The 18,786-nt window shown below is 35.9% G+C and overlaps 1 protein-coding gene across 1 annotated transcript in view; it reads right to left on the reverse strand.

The window, feature by feature from the left end:
• PDE3A (phosphodiesterase 3A) overlaps positions 1–18,786 on the reverse strand; it is a 249,689-nt gene that overhangs the window by 8,052 nt on the left and 222,851 nt on the right. The window contains exons 10-15 of the mRNA XM_084877193.1: positions 15,632–15,743; positions 10,291–10,404; positions 9,956–10,155; positions 8,190–8,393; positions 7,324–7,479; positions 5,233–5,491 (exon numbers count right to left, since the gene is read on the reverse strand). Coding sequence (XP_084733319.1) covers positions 5,233–5,491; positions 7,324–7,479; positions 8,190–8,393; positions 9,956–10,155; positions 10,291–10,404; positions 15,632–15,743 — 1,045 coding nt within the window. The remainder of the gene's footprint in view (positions 1–5,232; positions 5,492–7,323; positions 7,480–8,189; positions 8,394–9,955; positions 10,156–10,290; positions 10,405–15,631; positions 15,744–18,786) is intronic.

Raw genomic sequence — 18,786 nt, forward strand, 5'->3', positions numbered from 1 at the left:
ATTGAGACTTCCAATACTTATGTATTTGTTCAGCACCTAATCTGTCCTGTGTGTGCCACTGTCTGGTGATTCACTGATAGGCAAGATAGATAAGGTACTTGCCAGCATGGAGCTTTTACTCTAGCGGGAATCTATAGAGTGAACAAGTACCTACAATTATATTGAGTTTTAGAAACTCTTCAAAAGGTAGCAGACTGAGAGGGAAATGTCTAACCTGGGAGGATTCTGCATGATGATGATGGTTTGAGCTAAGATGGGGTAATGAAAATGAAGATAGATAAATGTGAGACATATTTGTGAAGCTCAATCAATATGACTTTGGCAACTGATTAGATGTAGGAAATAAGAGGGAGGAATCAAAGACAACCCTGAACTGTCTGGCCAGAGCAGCTGAGTAGATGGTGGTATGATGTCCTGGGAAAGGAGGCATCAGAGGAGGAGCAGATTAGAGGGGTATATTGAACATAAAGTGTCAGAGAGACCTACGAGAGGAGAGATAAAGTAGGCAGTTGACCTTGAGCTGAGAAGAGAGGGCTGTTCTCTTCTAAGCTTCCAGAATATAATGTAACGCTCAGTATTTTCATCTGGGTGACCATTTTAGACTCAGGTGAAGACTTTGTAAATTAGGGTAAATCCTACAATTAGACTATAAGCTTCCCTTTGGAAAGAAGCAATCCCCCCTTTTTGTGTGTATATCCACAAAGCTCCAGCCTTTTGTAAGTATTCAGTAGAAGTTTAGCGAATGAATCATGTTTTCTCTAGTTTCTGTTCCAAAGTTGCAAATAAATAATGAAGTATTGATAAGTGATAAAAATAGTATAATGATATGAAAAAGTGGTCCACAGGAAATTCTGATCTTCTTGAGACTATGTAAAGGGTTAACAGTACAAGTTATCACATATTCAGATATTTGGGTTTTCTTAATGAAGTAGTGATGATTTACAATATATAATCTGGAAGAAAGAAGAAGAAAAAGAGTAGGAAGAAGAAAATGAGGAAGAGGAAGAAAAGGAGGAGAAAATAGTAACAATAGCAAAATAGAAAAAATTAAAAAAGTCAGTTGCTATGAGATGTGCCAAAGGAACTAGCTGTCTTGGAGGTCATACACCAGAAATTTTGTGGAAGTGCTAATGATTGCTACAATGGTTTCATTTTAATATACCACAGGAATTTCTTGTACTTTATAGGACAAGATCAATTTTTAAAACAGTTCAGGAAAAGGACATGAAATAAAATAATCTTGAATTCCTTCTGAACCATATAGACACATTAAAAAACTGGTTAAATGCTTAAATGCCAGGGAGAATGGATACAGGCAGTCTTAAGAATTAAAAAAATATATTTACTTTACTCATTATTTTATTTATGAAATGGACCTATAATCAAACCTATATTGATGACCTACTTACTGACATACATTTTTCTGGATGCTATGGAAACAATGACCAATGTGCCTCAAAGCTTGTACAATCTATAGGCCAGAAAGCCAAGAAGACAAAAATAAAAAATAAAAATGAAATATACATGTTATATTTTATAACAGACATACACATGTGACCAAAATGGCCTAATGTTCCCTCAGCTTGAATAAACTTTAGACAGGTTGTTTTTTTTTTTTTTTTTTTTTTTTAAGTTTTATGAAGTAAATGTTCTAAGAAAAGAGGTGAGCTTCAAACTGCTAATTCTTTTTAATATATATATATATATATATATATATTATTGATTTTTTACAGAGAGGGAGAGGGATAGAGAGTTAGAAACAATGATGAGAGAGAGTCATTGATCAGCTGCTTCCTATACACCCCCTACTGATGATGTACCTGCAATCAAGGTACATGCCCTTGACTGGAATCGAACCCAGGACCTTTCAGTCCGCAGGCCGACACTCTATCCACTGAGCCAAACCGGTTTCAGCATTTTATTGATTTTTTACATAGAGGAAGAGAGAGGGATAGAGAGTTAGAAACATTGATGAGAGAGAATCATTGATCAGCTGCCTCCTGCACACCCCCTACTGGGGATGTACCTGCAACCAAGGTACATGCCTTTGACCAGAATCGAACCTGGGACCTTTCAGTCCACAGGCCGACGCTCTATCCACTGAGCCAAACTGGTTTCGGCAAACTGCTAATTCATTATCTGCCCCCTTGTAATATATATTATTAGCCTCTAGCCAGTTTTACCACTTGGGAAGATCATCTCAAGGATCTGGGAGCCTACCTTCCAAAAGCACCAGTTAGCAAACATACAAGGCCTACGTGACCAACTCCCTCTGAGTTCCTCCATTCTGTCACTAGCTCATCCCAGACCTTAAAAACTCTCCTGCCTTTGTTTCAAGGGAGGTGAGCTCAATTTTTCTTCCTTATTGCAATGGTTTTGAATAATGTCTTTCCTTCACTATGGTTTGACATGTCAGAAATCAACTGTACTACACACTTACCATTTTAGACAAGTGTGTAGTACAGTTGATTTCTGACATGTCAAACCATAGTGAAGGAAAGACTCAACTCATGGGGAAACAGGTAAGATTTTTTTTTTCAAAGGAAAAGACCCCTCGAATGTGATGTGAATGATGAGATTTACTACAGTGGGGGAAGAAGAGGCTGGTAGCATTCTGGGCAGAATGAGGGGCATGTCTAGGGGCCTGAAGCATGGCATAGATTTCTTCATTTGAAAGCTTCTCAACAAGGGAGATGGATTAATAATAAAATAGATTAATACATTAGATTTTAAAAAAGCAAGCCTCTAAAACACGCTCCTACCAAAGCCATTTACTTGTCTATGTCTACCTTGTTTATGCTGCAGTGAAATACAAATCAGTCCCTGCTGAGAAATTTTAAAAGGTTAACATACTTTCTGTGCTAACCTTTCAAATCAAGAGAGCTACAGATGGCCCCTGGCTGCAGCACGGACTTGCATCACGGTCATCGGAAACACTCCACCACGCAGGGTGATTATTCCATCCGAGATTTATACACATTCATGGCAGGGCATTCGTGGGGAAGGAGTTGACACAAAGCTCAAATTTTTTCCTTTCCTTTCAGGTCAGCCCCCGTGAGAGCCGCTGTTCTCTTATTAATGCTGTTGCACATCAGCAGTAAACCTCTCTGGAATTAAACTGAATGAGGTGACGTAGAAGAAAGTTTGTACCAAATAAATTTGCGTAGATTAGAGTCTGCAGGTGGTCTAAAGCATGCTTGTCTCGGGAGCCAAATTGTCCAGCCCTGGAACCTCTTGAAAGGAGAACAAAGAGCCTTTCATTGCTCAAATTCTAAATGCAGCTTAGTACTTCATTAGAAACCTCTTAGTTCCCTGTAGGAATCTTTCAGATTTAATTAGGAGGTAGGAAAAAGCCTTCTTTCCCTAGGATACCATATTGAAACGTTTTATTCTATGTTTCCTGGGAGGTCTCCAAGTTTTACAAATTGCTGACGTTATCAGTGCATATTTAATTTTAAGTCTAAGTTTCAGGCTAGGTCCAGCTACCCATCAGAGTCGATAATGAATTCTGAAATTAAAAGGACAAAAGGACATAGCCACGGGGTTAAAAATGAGGAGACCTGGGATTCCTTTCCGATTCCGCAGAAAACATCTACACCTTGGAATGCTACTTAAATCTTTGAGCCTCAGCTTAGTTTTTTTGTAAAAGGAGGCAACTAACCTAGATGATCACCAGTTCTCCTTCCATTTCTAAAATTCCATTATGTCTTGTCTTTCTCTGACTGGCATATTATATGTGGAATCTAAAGAACAAAATAAACCGATGAACAAAATAGATCCAGACACAGAAGCATGGAACAGACAGTTGAATCTCAGAGGGAAAGTGGGGGCAGGGGGGGAAGGAGGATAGATGGGTGGGTGGGAAGAGATCAACCAAAAAACTTGTATGCATATATGCATAACCCATGGGCACAGACAACAGTGTGATGAAGGCCTGGGGCAGGGTGGGATTCGGGTGGAGGAGGGCAGGAGAAATAGCATAGAGCCTTTGTTGAGAATACTTCACAACATGAAGAAAAATGATCTGTTTTTAGTTAATTAAATGGATTAGATTGGGTACACTGTGCAGTCCAAATCAATGATCAGATCTGAGCATTTCTCCTTGTCCCTCTTGCCACTAACTCGGTTCAAATCCACAGATATCTCTCATTTGGGCAATTTCAACAGCCTCTTACCTCATCCCATTGCTCAGATCCCTTTTCCTATCCCAAACTCAATAATTTACTCAATACAGCAGCTGAAACAATGCAGTTGAAATGTGAGTTGAATCAACAAACATTTCTGCTCAAAACCTCTGATGGTTTCCCAACTCAGTCAGAGTAAAAACCAAACTCCATTCTGTGATCGAAGATACCTACCTTCAAACCTCACATCACACACACACACCCCCCCCCCCTCTCCTGCTGCCCTCCCACCCCTTCTCCTCTGCTTTAGCCACCCAGCGCTCCTGAAGCTTCTGGAACACCCAGCCGGCCCACCTCCAGACCTTTACACATCAGCTTTCTCCCCTGCTCCCGCCTTGGAATGATCTTCTCTCTATCTTTATGACTTACTCCTGCACTTTTCTCAGGTCTGTAAAAAATTTTTTTAAACATCTGTCTTTCTTATTTAGACCTTCCATGGCCACCTTATCTAAAATTTTAACCTTTTAATTTTAATTTCACATCCCCTTACCTTTTAAAAAGTTTTAACATTTATCAGTACCTAACATTCTTTGATTTACTGGTTTATCTGGCTTAATGTCTGCTGACCCCACTGGAATGTAGGTCTAAAGGGCAAGGATTTATTTATTCTTTTGTCTGATTTGTTCATAGCTCTGTCTGGAAGAATGGCTGCCATAGAGTAGGTATTCTGTAAATATCCGCTGAATAAATGATTACCATCTCCCACTGCTTTACATGGTCTCCCCCTTACCAAGCCAATAAAAGCCTATAGTTTCTGTATAGGGTACCTGATATTCCTTTTATCATGAAATCGTTAAGATACTCTGAAGAATAGACTTCCACTATTTGGTTTTAATTTTTTTTTTTTTTTACTTCATGACAGAGAACATGTCTTTGTATAAATGTGGTATTATTATAGATCCCATAATCTCTAATTTCTTTTTTTTTTTATGATATTGAAGGGGATTATCCATAATCAAATGCAGTAGATGATATTTGGACTCAAAAGTATATAATTTATAAAAAGCAGATGATTCATCTGAACCTAGAAAAGTATTTTACAACTTACTTGGAGATTCATTATTTTCATAGGTTTCTTCTTCATTTGGTGCTTCTTCTTCCTCCTCCTCTTCCTCTGGGTCATCGGTATCTCCTGACTCATCGCTGCCTTCCACCCATTTCCCTGGCATCAGTCCTGCTGAATCATAGGAGTTGCACAGAGGACCCACAATGTGAGAGATAAAGGATTCCTGAAGGTTGGCCAGCTGGGGAGCAGAACGGTCCATGAAGGGGCTTATTGGTAACCCGAGGCTGGCCTCTTCGTCACCCTAGAAACAGGAAGTTATCAGGAAAGGAAAGTTTAAAATACAAGTAAAGTCAACATTTGCTTAGCATCTAAAATTTGCAAATTCGCAAGAACCCAGATATTCATGTGTGAATTCCTTCTTTATTGCTAAGAAATTCTACCCCAAAAGATACCACTCTTTTGATCTTGAGGCTTTGGCTTTTGATTGGGCTGGCAGGAGAGTGGTTAGGGGCAATCAGGCAGGCAGGCAGGTGAGTGGTTGGGAGCCAGCAGTCCTGGATTGAGAGGGATGTCGGACTGCCAGGTTAGGCTCAATCCCACAGGGGCCTGATCCCACTGGTAGTCAAACATCCCCCAAGGGGTCTCAGATTGGAGAGGATGCAGGCTGGGCTGAGGGACACCCCTACCCCCAATGCATGAATTTTGTGCACTGGGCCTCTAGTATATCATAAAAACCAATGCTGGGAAAAATAATCATGTTTTCTTTCTTGCCTTAGCTACCAGAAATCTTAAAATATGATAGTGTTCAATTAAAATTGCTACCTTATCCTAACTTTTGATTGAATTATATCTTCTGTGATTATATGATTTCTAGATTCTTATTTACCTATTTATATAATAGGATCATTCTATACATGTTTGTCTTTTGAACAGTTTCAAATCTTTCTGGAAAAAAAATCAGATTGTCAACCATAAAGAAATATATTAGTATATTAACAGTGTTTATGCCTTTGTAGTGGGAATCACTATAAGTGAATTTTCCTTTTTCTTTATAGTTTTCCTGTATTTCAATATTTCAGGATTGATTATGAATTAACCTCATTCCTAGCAAAGGCAACATTATTTTCTAGAAGCACAACCTTTTATCGTATATATGAATCTTGTGAATAGTACCTGTAAAAGTCCTTTCTAATCTCTCTAAACATGTCCAGACAATTTATTACTTGTTAAGGTGTCTCATCCTATTTTTGGATGCTTTTAGTAATGCGAATTTATTTCTGGCATTGACCTGAAATCTATCGCCTCATAACTTCTATAAACTAGTTATATTCATACTCTTTTAAGGGAAGCAGAGAGAAATGTAGTATTTCTTATAAATCAGATTCTGTGTCAAGTACTTCATATAATATATCTTCTTTAATCTCCACAACTACTTCATGGTAAACCTAATACTAAATCTGTATGTCAGTCTCTTAAGTATCTGAAGATAGTTATTATATCACCTCTATTTCCCCCCCAGGATTAATATCTTCACTTCCTTTACTGTCTTCATATGCTTTTATGTCACTGATCCTTATACTTTAACCACGCTCTACTACCTCCAAATTCATCTTAAGACACTAGTTCATAATACTGAACACAATATTTCCAATAGAACCTGGAAATGTGGAGGCTAACATGGAGAAGACCACTTATGTTTACATTTTGGTGGTAGTTTTTGGTAGTTTGCTAAACCTCACATTAACATGTCAAATAAAATGCCTGTTTTTTAAGCCTTTTCATGCACTGTGGTTCTTAACTCATTAGAAAAGTAAACTGAATTTGGTATATATTCATATATTTAAACTTAAATTGGATTCTATTATAATGAATTTGTAAAAGGACAATATTTCAGTGGTCTTTCCCATGTCTCGATTACTTCAACATCTCTCAAAATAATTGCAAATAACTTTATCTAAGAGTTTTTATGGTTATAATTTAGTCCATTTTTGATCATCTTTTTAATCCTGTGATTAAAATTGGCCAGTGCATTTTCTAATGTTAGGGTGAATATGAAATAGATTTATCACACTCAAAGCTTTTGGAAACTTTGCAGAATTTATGAGCAGCCTAAGCATGGATGAAATCAGTTACCTGTTCATAAAATTCACTGACAATACCCTCTGTCCACTGAAGATGGAGCTCTTTACATTTGGCTGGCCCATTGATATCAGCCAACTTTATACACATTTGACAAACTAGTAGACGATCGTTTTCATTGGTCCAATCTATTCCAACATCATCATTTACCTGTTTGAGACGCAAAGATGAATGTATTTTACCTCAAGGTAAGCAAAAGTTGACTAGGAAAATAAACGATACAATATTTATTATTATTATTATTATTATTATTATTTTATTTTATTTTATTTTATTTTACCATGTGGAGGTCAGAATGCCAAGTGATGAGAATTTTTTTCAGCTTTTAAAAATAATGTTTCTGCATTGCATAAATTAATAATAAAATAGTTTATAAAAATAAAATAACAAATAATGAATAATGATTAATTATGTGGTTGAAAATAAATGCTATTTAAAATTAGCATGCTATCTATTACTATTAAAATAATGTAGCTACAAATAAGAAATTTTCTTGAATTAACATTTGAGCATTTATGTTTGACATATGAAATTTTGCTTCAGGGTTTTGACTTTTCTACTGCCAGATTACTTATGTTCATATATCACAGATATGGAAGCAAATTAAATCAAACAAAGGCACAATGACATAATTTCATTATTTCCCCGGATCACAAAATGTAATATAGACAGCACCTCAATGTCTCAAGTTCCTAGAAAGGGACCAATGCCCATTTATCTGCTTCTATTTAAACATTTTATTGAATTTCATTTTACACTGGACATATAAGAGGTGATATCAATGATTCTTATTCAATACTTCAGTTCTATGACATTTTTCAGTGTGGCCATGAAATGAAGACTGGTACAAATCTATTTACCTTGGCATTAAATTTGGCTACGAAGTCAAAGTGTTTCTTTAAGTCGGTGGCCAAAATTGCTTCAATGACAAGGAAACGGAAATGCTTAAATTCCACATGGTCAAGGTTAACTAAGAAGTTGTACTCTGGCCGGGACATGAAAAGGTTCCATGCAGCAGCTGCATGATGATTCTCCAGAACTGAGCGATCATTGTAGAGCACCGCCTGGGCAAACAAGTGAGAGAGGGAAGAGTTCAATTTTTTAAGTAAAAAAATTACAAAAACAGATGAGAATATGCAGTGCTTTGAGAACTTTCTTTCATGGAACACAAAAATGTAGTCTTGTGACTGCTGGTTATTAAGAATCACTTATGCTGCACATTGGCTGTTGATTATGCTTCTTGGCTAAATTTATTTCTTCCTTCCTTTCTTTCTCTTTTTCTTACTTTGGTAGAATAAAGGTAATGTACTTGAAACTTTATTCCAAACACTTCCGAGTGAGGGGCTTAGTGCTAGATTTTATTAGATTTCTTTGCAGGGCACAGGGATTTAACCACAGAAATATGCAAGTATATTAATATACCTGAGAGGTAACTCAGCTATTTTTGCATCTAGAATCAGAATGACCTCCACTTAAACATATAACTTATAAAGAGGAATGAAATCCCTAATAAGCCTATGATTTAAAACGTTCTCACTTCATGATCAACCACAGGAATATCACCCTTTATCTAGTAATAGAAGGTAACAGTATCTACTTGTCTGCAATTCTCTAATAATGCTCAGAAAAGGCCCAGAAGAAGAGGAAGTTGCTAAAAAAATGCTTGGAGACTGTGAGATAGAGGATAGAAAACAAAAGGCATTAGGACAGAAGGACATTATTACTGAGGTATGAAAATAGGACAATTTGAATAGTAAGAAGCAAGAGGATTTGCACGCCTATACAAAAATAATGCTTCTGTTTAAAGGACACATTGAAAGGACATTAAAGGACACATTTAAAGGACATTAAAGGACACATTTGCATGCCTATACAAAAATAATGCTTCTGTTTAAAGGACACAGAGAAATAAGTTAAAGTAGGTAGTCAGGGGGAAAAACAGGATATTTTTATTGTATATAGAGTAAAAGAAAATTCTAGACTACAAATCAGGAAGAAGCTTGCTGAATTTAATGGAATAGCTAATGATAATTAGATACCTAGTGATTAATTTTGACTTACATGTAAATCTATGCTAAGATGTGCTTCTTTAAAGTTACCATTTTGGAATACTAGCTCAGGAAATAATTTCCCTCAAATGAAATAAATTGATTTTTAATTCTGACTAACCAATAAAATACCTTAAGAACCATAATTGTTAATAATTATTATAATAAACATATATTTCAAAGGAATGGGATTTATATACAAAGAAGCCTTGCATTCCTCAAAGTCCAAAAAGATTTGGTTCTCTAATCTTTTCAGAAAGGGACTTCTGTACAAGTTGGATTTTCATTGTTGAGGCAGTTCATAAACATGAATTCAAGTAGTTTTTCCTCCTTATGAAAACATTGAGAAGGGACCTCCAAGGCCACTTAAGCTGCACACCTGCCATGAATAACTAGGAAAAAAACACGTTATCTTTTCAAAGTTAGGATGGTCTCTAAGAACTTTATGTCAGGGCCGAATATAGTTTAGCTCATATTTATTTGGTGCCTATTATAAATCAAATTTAAAATACTGATTTTTTTTCCCCCCCAGAGACATCTCTCAATTGAATTATTTCTCCTAATCAAGACAGAGTTACCTGAGGAGCACTGGTTGCCACTAGGAACGCATTAGTCCTTCCCGGGTGGTCATAGTCATGCATGGCTGCAGCCACATACAGTGCCATCAACTCTAAGGCAGGAATATTTCCAGACAAACATCCGTATTTATCATCCGGCACACTGTACATTTTTGAGAACACATATCCCATGTGTCCATGTGTAAATCCACTGTCAGAATCTGAAAAGAGAAGATGAAAGTAATTGAGACTTTGAAAAAGAATTAAAAAGATATCATTTATCTTGACCTCCTCAGAAAAAAGTACCCTATATTTCCCATAGCTCACAAGGGAGCACAGATGTCCTCAGCACATACCTGAATCACTTGCTGATCCATGATCATTAATCACAGTCGAGAGGCCAGGGATAGGTTGCGTAGTAAGATACCAAACAGCATGTAAGACGTCAGTAGCGTGGATTCTGTTGTGATCTATATAACCAATGCAAAGGAGCAGTCATTCATGTGTGAACTTGGGGTTCAAGGACTAAGAGTGCCATCTACTGGATAAATAGTTTAGTCCTGACATTTTAATATCCCAATGAATGCCAGCCAAACATTCTAGGGCAAATACTCTTTGATTACTCTTCCATTATTCTGTGATATCTATAGTAACAACACACACACACACACACACACACACATACACACACACTACTCAATATTCTTTATGTGTGCAGATGTCTGAAGTATAAAAATCTATATCAAGCCGAAACCGGTTTGGCTCAGTGGATAGAGCGTTGGTCTGCGGACTGAAAGGTCCCAGGTTCGATTCCGGTCAAGAGCATGTACCTTGGTTGAGGGCTCATCCTCAGTAAGAGGTGTGCAAGAGGCAGCTGATCGATGATTCTCTCTCATCGATGTTTCTAACTCTCTGTCTCTCTCCCTTCTTCTCTGTGAGAAATCAATAAAATATATTTAAAAAATAAAATAAAAATAAAAGTCCTTCTGCCATTGCATCTCCAGAATACATCTCTTTAAAAAAAAAACACCTATATCCAGAGCATACCAGAAACCTAATGTTTATAGGACACTCACTATGTGAAACAACTATAATGCTTACTCTCATACTTATTTCCATGCTTCTGTATAAAACTGGGCAATAGATTAGAGAAAGACACATGACATACTTTAACTGGTCAGACCAATGGTCTATACCACTCAATATCTCATCTCATAAATTGCATCCAAATATGATCTGTGAATGGAATATAGCAGCATTTGTCTGTAATCAAACTTAAAATACTATAATAAAAGTGAATCCACAAAGCAAAAACCAAAATCAGTAATATTCTCTGATCTAGAAATTCTGATTTGGAAATGAAGTTATAGGAAATACCTAAAAAGAAAAACAAATACCTCTTTGTACAGTAATGTGGGGAATTAGGTCATTTAGAAGAATAAAAACTATGGGGAAACCAGAATTTAATAATGTCCTTATCATAGGAAGGGAGGGGCCTATTTCATATGTACAGTTCAGCTTCTGTTGAACAATGACCCAAGGCCCAGTGCTCTCTTTGCTCGCCTTCTTTTTCTGGTGCAATTCTCCCAAGTTTTCTCTTGTTTATCTAGCCCTCGTACTTCATTGATTGGAATGCTTTATTATAAATGTGCTTACTTTACACATTTTATTTTTGCTGACTGACCATGATACAGTCTCCTTCTCCTATACATTCATACACCATCTAATGCCGGGGATCTAAGAAATGCATCGCTGGGCAATTCTGTCATTGGGAGCATCATAGCGTGCGCTTATACAAACCTAGATGGCTTATCTTCTACACATCTAGACTGTATGGTATGCCACCATCATAAAGGCAGTCTGTCATTGACCAAAATGTTGCTAGGTGGCATAGAACTATATAACATATTACATCTCTGAGTAATACTGAACAGATGAGGAGAAACAGAAGGGAACAAAAATGTTAATGGGAATTTGAGAGAAAGACTTGTCCCCTGGTCAAAGAAGAAAGAAGAAACCTTGACATCTGTGGTGTTGGCCACACACAGGGGATGTAGGTGGATGGTGCCTATTTCCTATAATTCTGGCAACTCTTTGAGTAAATCTTTAGGTGGTGTGGATAATTCAGTTGAGGGGCTGGGTGAGTGGTTGAGAAATGTCTTTATAAAAGCATTGATAGTACAATTGTGAGAATTATAGAAGAAAAGATATTTTATTTATTTATTTTATTTTTTTGTTAATCCTCACCTGAAGATATTTATCTGTTGATTTTTAGAGAGTGGAAGGGAGGAGGAGAGACACACACACATAGAGAGAAACTTCAATGTGAGAGAGACTACATGAATCATCTGCCTCCTGCACCAGTCTGGGCTAGGGATTGAGCCTCAACCAAGGTATGTGCTCTTAAATGGGAATCAAACCAGTGACCCTTCAGTCCTCAGGCCAATGCTCTATCCACAACTGCTAAGGCGTATTTTATTTTGTTATATTTTTAATCCTCACCTGAGGATATGCTTTTATTCATTTTAGAGAGAGAGGAAGGGAGGAAGGGGAGAGAAAGGGAGAGAAAGAGGGAAAGAGAAAAGGAGAGTGAGAAAGAGAAAGAAAGGAAGAGAGACATTGATATGAGAGAGAAACACTGCTATCCGATTGCCTCCTATATGGGACAATGCTCCAATCAATCGAGCCACTTGGCCAGGGCCAGAATGTATCTTAAGAGTATATAATATAGTAAGCTTGTAATTATTGTAAATATTGTTCACATAAAATAAATTATTGCTGTTAGAACAAAATGGTGAATTAGCATAGATCAGTTTTCTCTCGATTATTCCTGAGAATATTATGACAAAGTTAAAGTAAAAGCTATGCTAAGTCCTTGAGGAGGGAGAAGGCCGTGAGAGGAAGAAGATGGCAGAGGGTCTGATGGCTAGAGGATGTGTTGGGAGAGAGCATCTGAGAGCTCTTTTCCCTGTTGCAAGCTGGTAAAATTGCTGTGTACCAGTAATTACCATCTCTACAGCTAGTCAAGGAAACTTGTGCATGCACCCAAAATTACAGAGTGGAAGGGGGAAGTATTGGGGTATTGGTGGAGCTTGTGTGGGTTGAGAGATAGACAAAATCAGGTACAGGGAGACTATTTTAAAATCTAGATTCTTTAAATTTTGGTAAAGGTTCTGGGTAAAAATTTAAAAGTTTTCATATTTTCTTTCTTGGAAAAACTTTAAAGTATACTTCAAAGTATAATAAAATTTAGTTTCTAAAATATTAGGTCATTGTCAAATTAAAGTTAATTTAACTCTATTTTGGTTACTCAGCTTTTTTTTTTCATTTAGTTACGGATTTATTTAGCTAGAGTTGTTATAAACATAGTTCTCTAGCAGTAAATATTTTAAAAGTAGACATACAACAAAATTTTATGTATGATAATTATAATTAATGATAAACAATGCTTTTTGACTAGTATAGATTTACAACCCTTTCAGATGCAAGGTATTATTATTTAAACATGATCATCAATCAAGCTAAAGCTTTCTTGTGAGAAGATAAAAATTCACTTTACGAAAAGTGGGGCTTCTAATAGAACAAGCAGGTTTATTATAATACATTCCTTTCACATAGAATGAAGAAATCACTATTTCAGGGGGGAAAAAACCTATTTACTTGTAACATATAAACATGTAATAAGAACGTGTAAAAACTAATTTAAAAATTTAGAATTTAAAAGCTTCTTTTTCCACTTAAGTATTTGTCAACTTTCCCTAAGATTTAGTGGTATTCTACCTAAAGAAACATTAGTAATCATTATGTCAATTGCTCAGTAGAACTTGCCTGAAGTGGACTATATCATAAAACTATATTTGGAAATACAAGATTAATTTGTAAAGTTAGTCTGGTAACTAGCTGTCGTTTAGTGTTTTCGGTGGCTTCCTTTCTATAAAAGTGAATTTATGTAACTAGTTAACCTTTGAGAAATCACCAACACATGTCAATCACTGGCATCCAACCAGAGTGGGCCTTGGAAATATTACTAAGAGAGCAAGACTTTTTTTTTTTTTTTTTTTTTTTAAGTACATTCCACCAATTCCTTACAGAGAGGAAGGGAGAGAAATAGAGAGTTAGAAACATCAGTCATCTGCCTTCTGCACAATCCCTATTGGGGATGTGCCTGCAACCAAGGTACATGCCCTTGACTGGGATCGAACCTGGGACCCTTCAGTCTGCAGGCTGATGCTCTATCCACTGAGCCAAACCGGTCAGGGCAGCAAGACTTATCTCAAGATCCTTTCAAACTACCCCTTTCTCATTTCTCTCTTCCAACTTCATAGTCTCATTGACCAGACTTTTCCAAAGGGCCCAGGGCTCTTAAGGGCCTCTCTCTCACACTCCCACTGCTCGTCTATTTACTAATCCCACAAATCTAATTTGTAGTTTTAATTCTTCATTCTCCTTTGCTCTCACACTTCATCAGCTGTGCATTTTCATTCCAATGCAGCATGTGCATGGCATCTTGAAAAAGGACACTTTAATAATGGGTCACTAGGTCAATGTACACCAGTTTCTGGAAATACCTGTGCTTTATCCTCTCCATATAACTTTTATTCACTCCACTTCTTTGTAACTACAAAAAGACATGGGTTCTAAAGTCCAAGGTACATCAGAGCAAATTTAAAAGTTAAAAGTTAAAATATGATTTAAAGAACATATTTCTAAGGCATGTTCCAACCCATATATTATGTTTGACTATTTTTTCTTGCTATGCATTTATTTTTCTAAAAGTACCACATGCTTTCTATACATTTCCACAAGTTCACTGATTAGATTTATAGACGTTTTCTCGAGTTTCATATATTTTATAGCATGCAGAACAGTATTACTTACGTGTTCTGATGCTACCTGAAGTGCTACACATTAACAACATAATTGAACATCTCCTTTGTGTTCCAATGTCTCCTGGTTGTAAATGACAAACTTTCTCTCAGAATATTCCAAGTTCATAAGCTTGAACACTGGCTGTGTCCTTTTCTTGGGTCTTCCCATTTATTTCATTTAAAAATGTTTCTAATAACTTCTCCACAACTACTTCCAGATGTTTCTTCTTTTCTATTTTATTACTTAGACCATTATTCTACTGTCCCTCTACCCCAAACCAGGTTTACCTTATATGGAAAAACTTCAATAGCGATTTAACTGTAGTTCCCAGAACAAAAGTTGAATTCAGTCAATGAAAGGCATACATTGGAAAATGAACAATACATAGAACATTTAATGATTTATTTAGCATAAACTTAAGCGGCACTTATTATATGTAAGGCACTATTATAATTGTTTTAGAAGTATTACCTCATTTTATCCTCATATTATTACCTCATTTATTTTAGAAGTATTACCTCATGTATCCTCATATTAATTCTATGAAGCATAATTCTATTAATCTATGAAGATTAATTCTATGATCCCATTTTACAGATTAAGAGGCATGCAGAGGGTAAAAAAGACCCAGGCTCTCCTTCACATGATAAGTGAAGAGTCCAGGATTTTAACACAGACTATTATTTCCTAGACACTATATACCATGTGGCCATAGGCCAAGTTTACAATATGTAATTCTGTGCTGGCTGATAGTGATTCAATATACCATTAACCTTAGCAAATTATATGAATGTTTAAAGTATTATTTCACAAATAACTTAGACTTACAAGGAATTTCCCTGTATCCAATCTCCAAAGCATGAAAGTAATTCATAAATTCCCTAACTGGAATTTTGAAAGCTTCAAAGAGGCCCATGTCTTCAAAAAGTCTGTATGATACCTGTAAGACAGAAAGGCAAAGCCTTATAGCACATTCCTGAGTGTGTATTAGACATAAAAAGGAAAAAAGTCATATTATTTATGTCCAACAGGAACAATTATTGGGAACAAGTTATCAAGTTGCCCTTGAAATACCTGAGCACAAGGAGGACAGAATGTATTTTTAAAGATAGGGACATTCACCCAAAACACAACCAACCCAGAGCACAGTATACACTATAGGAACATATCAAAAAATTAAATTGCATGTAATATCATTAACTGGATAATATTTACTACATTTCTAATTATATAGTACATACTATAAATGCTAATAAGAGAATGTGACAGCTTAAATTTATCCAAATTATATATATATATATATATATATATATATATATATATATATATATAAACTATATAACTCTATCTCTCTATATCTCTCTCTCTGTGTGTGTATATATATACATCTATATACATATATATATATACATGTATAAAAGTTTTCCAGAGAATAAAGAATTCAGAGTTGTGTATTAGGGAAGGATAAGGAGAAATAATTATGAGAGAGAAAAGGGTTGCCTTGAGTAAAATATATATAGAAAAAAAGATTTATTCTATTTAAAATAACAATGTCTAAACCATTTTTTCTAGCTTGTCCTCTTTCTCCTCTGAATATCTATTATCCATCCAATTCCTTTCACAGCTCTAGTGACTCAAATTAAGTAAATGCCTTTGGATATAACTAGCATTTTTTACATGCAAACAATGAAGAAAAAAGAATAAAGGGGCAGAAGAAGATATTGGAGAGAGAAGTGGTTATTTTGATGGCAGAGTGGAATACAACAGCATTTTGAGCAGCCTTACTTCATATCACAAAGGCTCAATGTAGCGTATAATTCAGGAGATTAAAAAAATAATTATTCATCATTTTAATCTGTATTCCTTCATAAAATTATCTTGGACTTTTTCCTCTAAAACTTTGATATATGGCTTCATAGTTAAATTTTCATCTTTTGTTACTGACTTTATTTATTTATTTATTTTTTAAAATATATTTTATTGATTTTTTACAGAGAGGAAGAGAGAGGGATAGAAAGTTAGAAACATTGATGAGAGAGAATCATCGATCAGCTGCCTCTTGCACACCCCCTACCGGGGATGTGCCTGCAACCAAGGTACATGTCCTAGACCGGAATCGAACCTGGGACCCTTCAGTCTGCAGACCGACGCTCTATCCACTGAGCCAAACCGGTTTCAGCTTGTTACTGACTTTAAATCAATTCAAATTCAATAACATTTTAAAATTATGTTCATTGTTTGTCACTATTTGATACACACCCTCACACACACATATATATGTACAAACATACATATATATATATATGATTCATTCATTCAGTATATATCTATTGAGTGCCTACTATGCTCTAGAGGCAGTGTTTTATATATGCAGCGTGTGTGTGTGTGTGTGTGTGTGTGTGTGTGTGTGTGTATGTGTGTGTGTATTCCTTCATGGAGCTAGTAAGGCAAGGTAGTAGACATAATAAGATAGCTATATAAACAGTAGACATAATAAGAAAGGTATACTTTGACAGAAAGTCATAAGTCATATACAAAAAGGAAAAAGGAGAGCAGGGACTGGGGTAGAGGACTAGAAATACAGAAAAGATTATAAGTGTTTTCTAAAGTATGAGGGCTAGGGTAAGCATATTGAGATGACATTTCAGCAAAAAAATTAAAGGACCTGTGAAGTGAGATATGTGGATATCTAAGGAAAGAGTTTCTCACATAGAATAAAAGCCAATGCAAAGGCCCTGAGGTATACTTGCAATATTCAAGAAGCAGCAAGGAAGCAGAATGGATAAAGCAAGAAGGAGAGCATGGAATGAAGGGAGGAGTAGACTTTAAACGGATTGGTGCAATCTTGGTGTTTGACAGCCATATTGGCCATTATAAGGATTTCATTCTGCATGAGATAGGGAGCCATTGAAGACAATGAAGCTGGAAAGTAACTTTATTTTACATACATTTTAAAAGGAGCAATGTGCTTGGTGGTTGGGAACAGAATATAATATATATCAATTCTGTGTGGTGTTTTCTCACTTTGAACAGCAGGCATATTCAATTTTTTAGCCCTTTTCTGTGTAATATAACATCTCCACTTCCTCTCTTTAAAAATGCAATAGATTCCTCAAAAAATTAAAAATGGAACTTCTATTTGACTCAGTAACCCCACTTCTAGAAATATATCCCAAGAAAACAGAAACACCAATCAGAAAAGATATATGCACCCCTATGGTCACAACAGCACAATTTACAATAGCTAAGATTTGGAAACAGCCTATGTGCTCCTCAGCAGACGAATGGATTAGAAAACTGTGGTCCATCTACACAACGGAATATTATGCTGCTGTAAAAAAGAAGGAATTCCTACCACTTGCAAAAGTCTGGATTGAACTAGAGAGCATTATGCTAAGCAAAATAAGCCAGTCAGAGAAAGATAAGTATCACATGATCTTACTCATTTGTGGAATATAATAGACAACATAAACTGATAAATATAGAACCAGAGACACAGAAGCATAGAATAGACTGTACAACCTATGAGGGAAGGCGGGGAGTGAGGGGGTAAGAGATCATCCAAAGGACTTGTGTGCATGCACATGAGCATGACCAATGGGCACAGTGTTGAAGGCATGTGCTGGGGGGCAGGAGTAGCCGGGAAGAGGTCAATGGGGGAAAAAGAAGACTCATGTAATACTTTAAATAATAAAGAATTTAAAAAATGCAATAGAAAGTGAAGTTTATAGTTTCTGTAAGATTTCAAGCCAGTTCTTCTTTTAGTTACTTCCCCTTTCCTATTGCTTCATATCATATTTGAGTTCTTATTTATAAATACTTATGGATTTATTCTGCATATTACTTCAATAATAACACTAATAACAATAACAGCTTCTATGTGTGTATATACATATATGTACATATATATATACTTATATATTTGGCATTTAATAAGTGAGAAGCCTATTTTAAATAGTTTACATATATATTTACATGTAATT

Source organism: Pipistrellus hanaki (assembly GCF_964339955.1).
Source record: "Pipistrellus hanaki genome assembly, chromosome: 3".
Classification (NCBI taxonomy): Eukaryota; Metazoa; Chordata; class Mammalia; order Chiroptera; family Vespertilionidae; genus Pipistrellus; species Pipistrellus hanaki.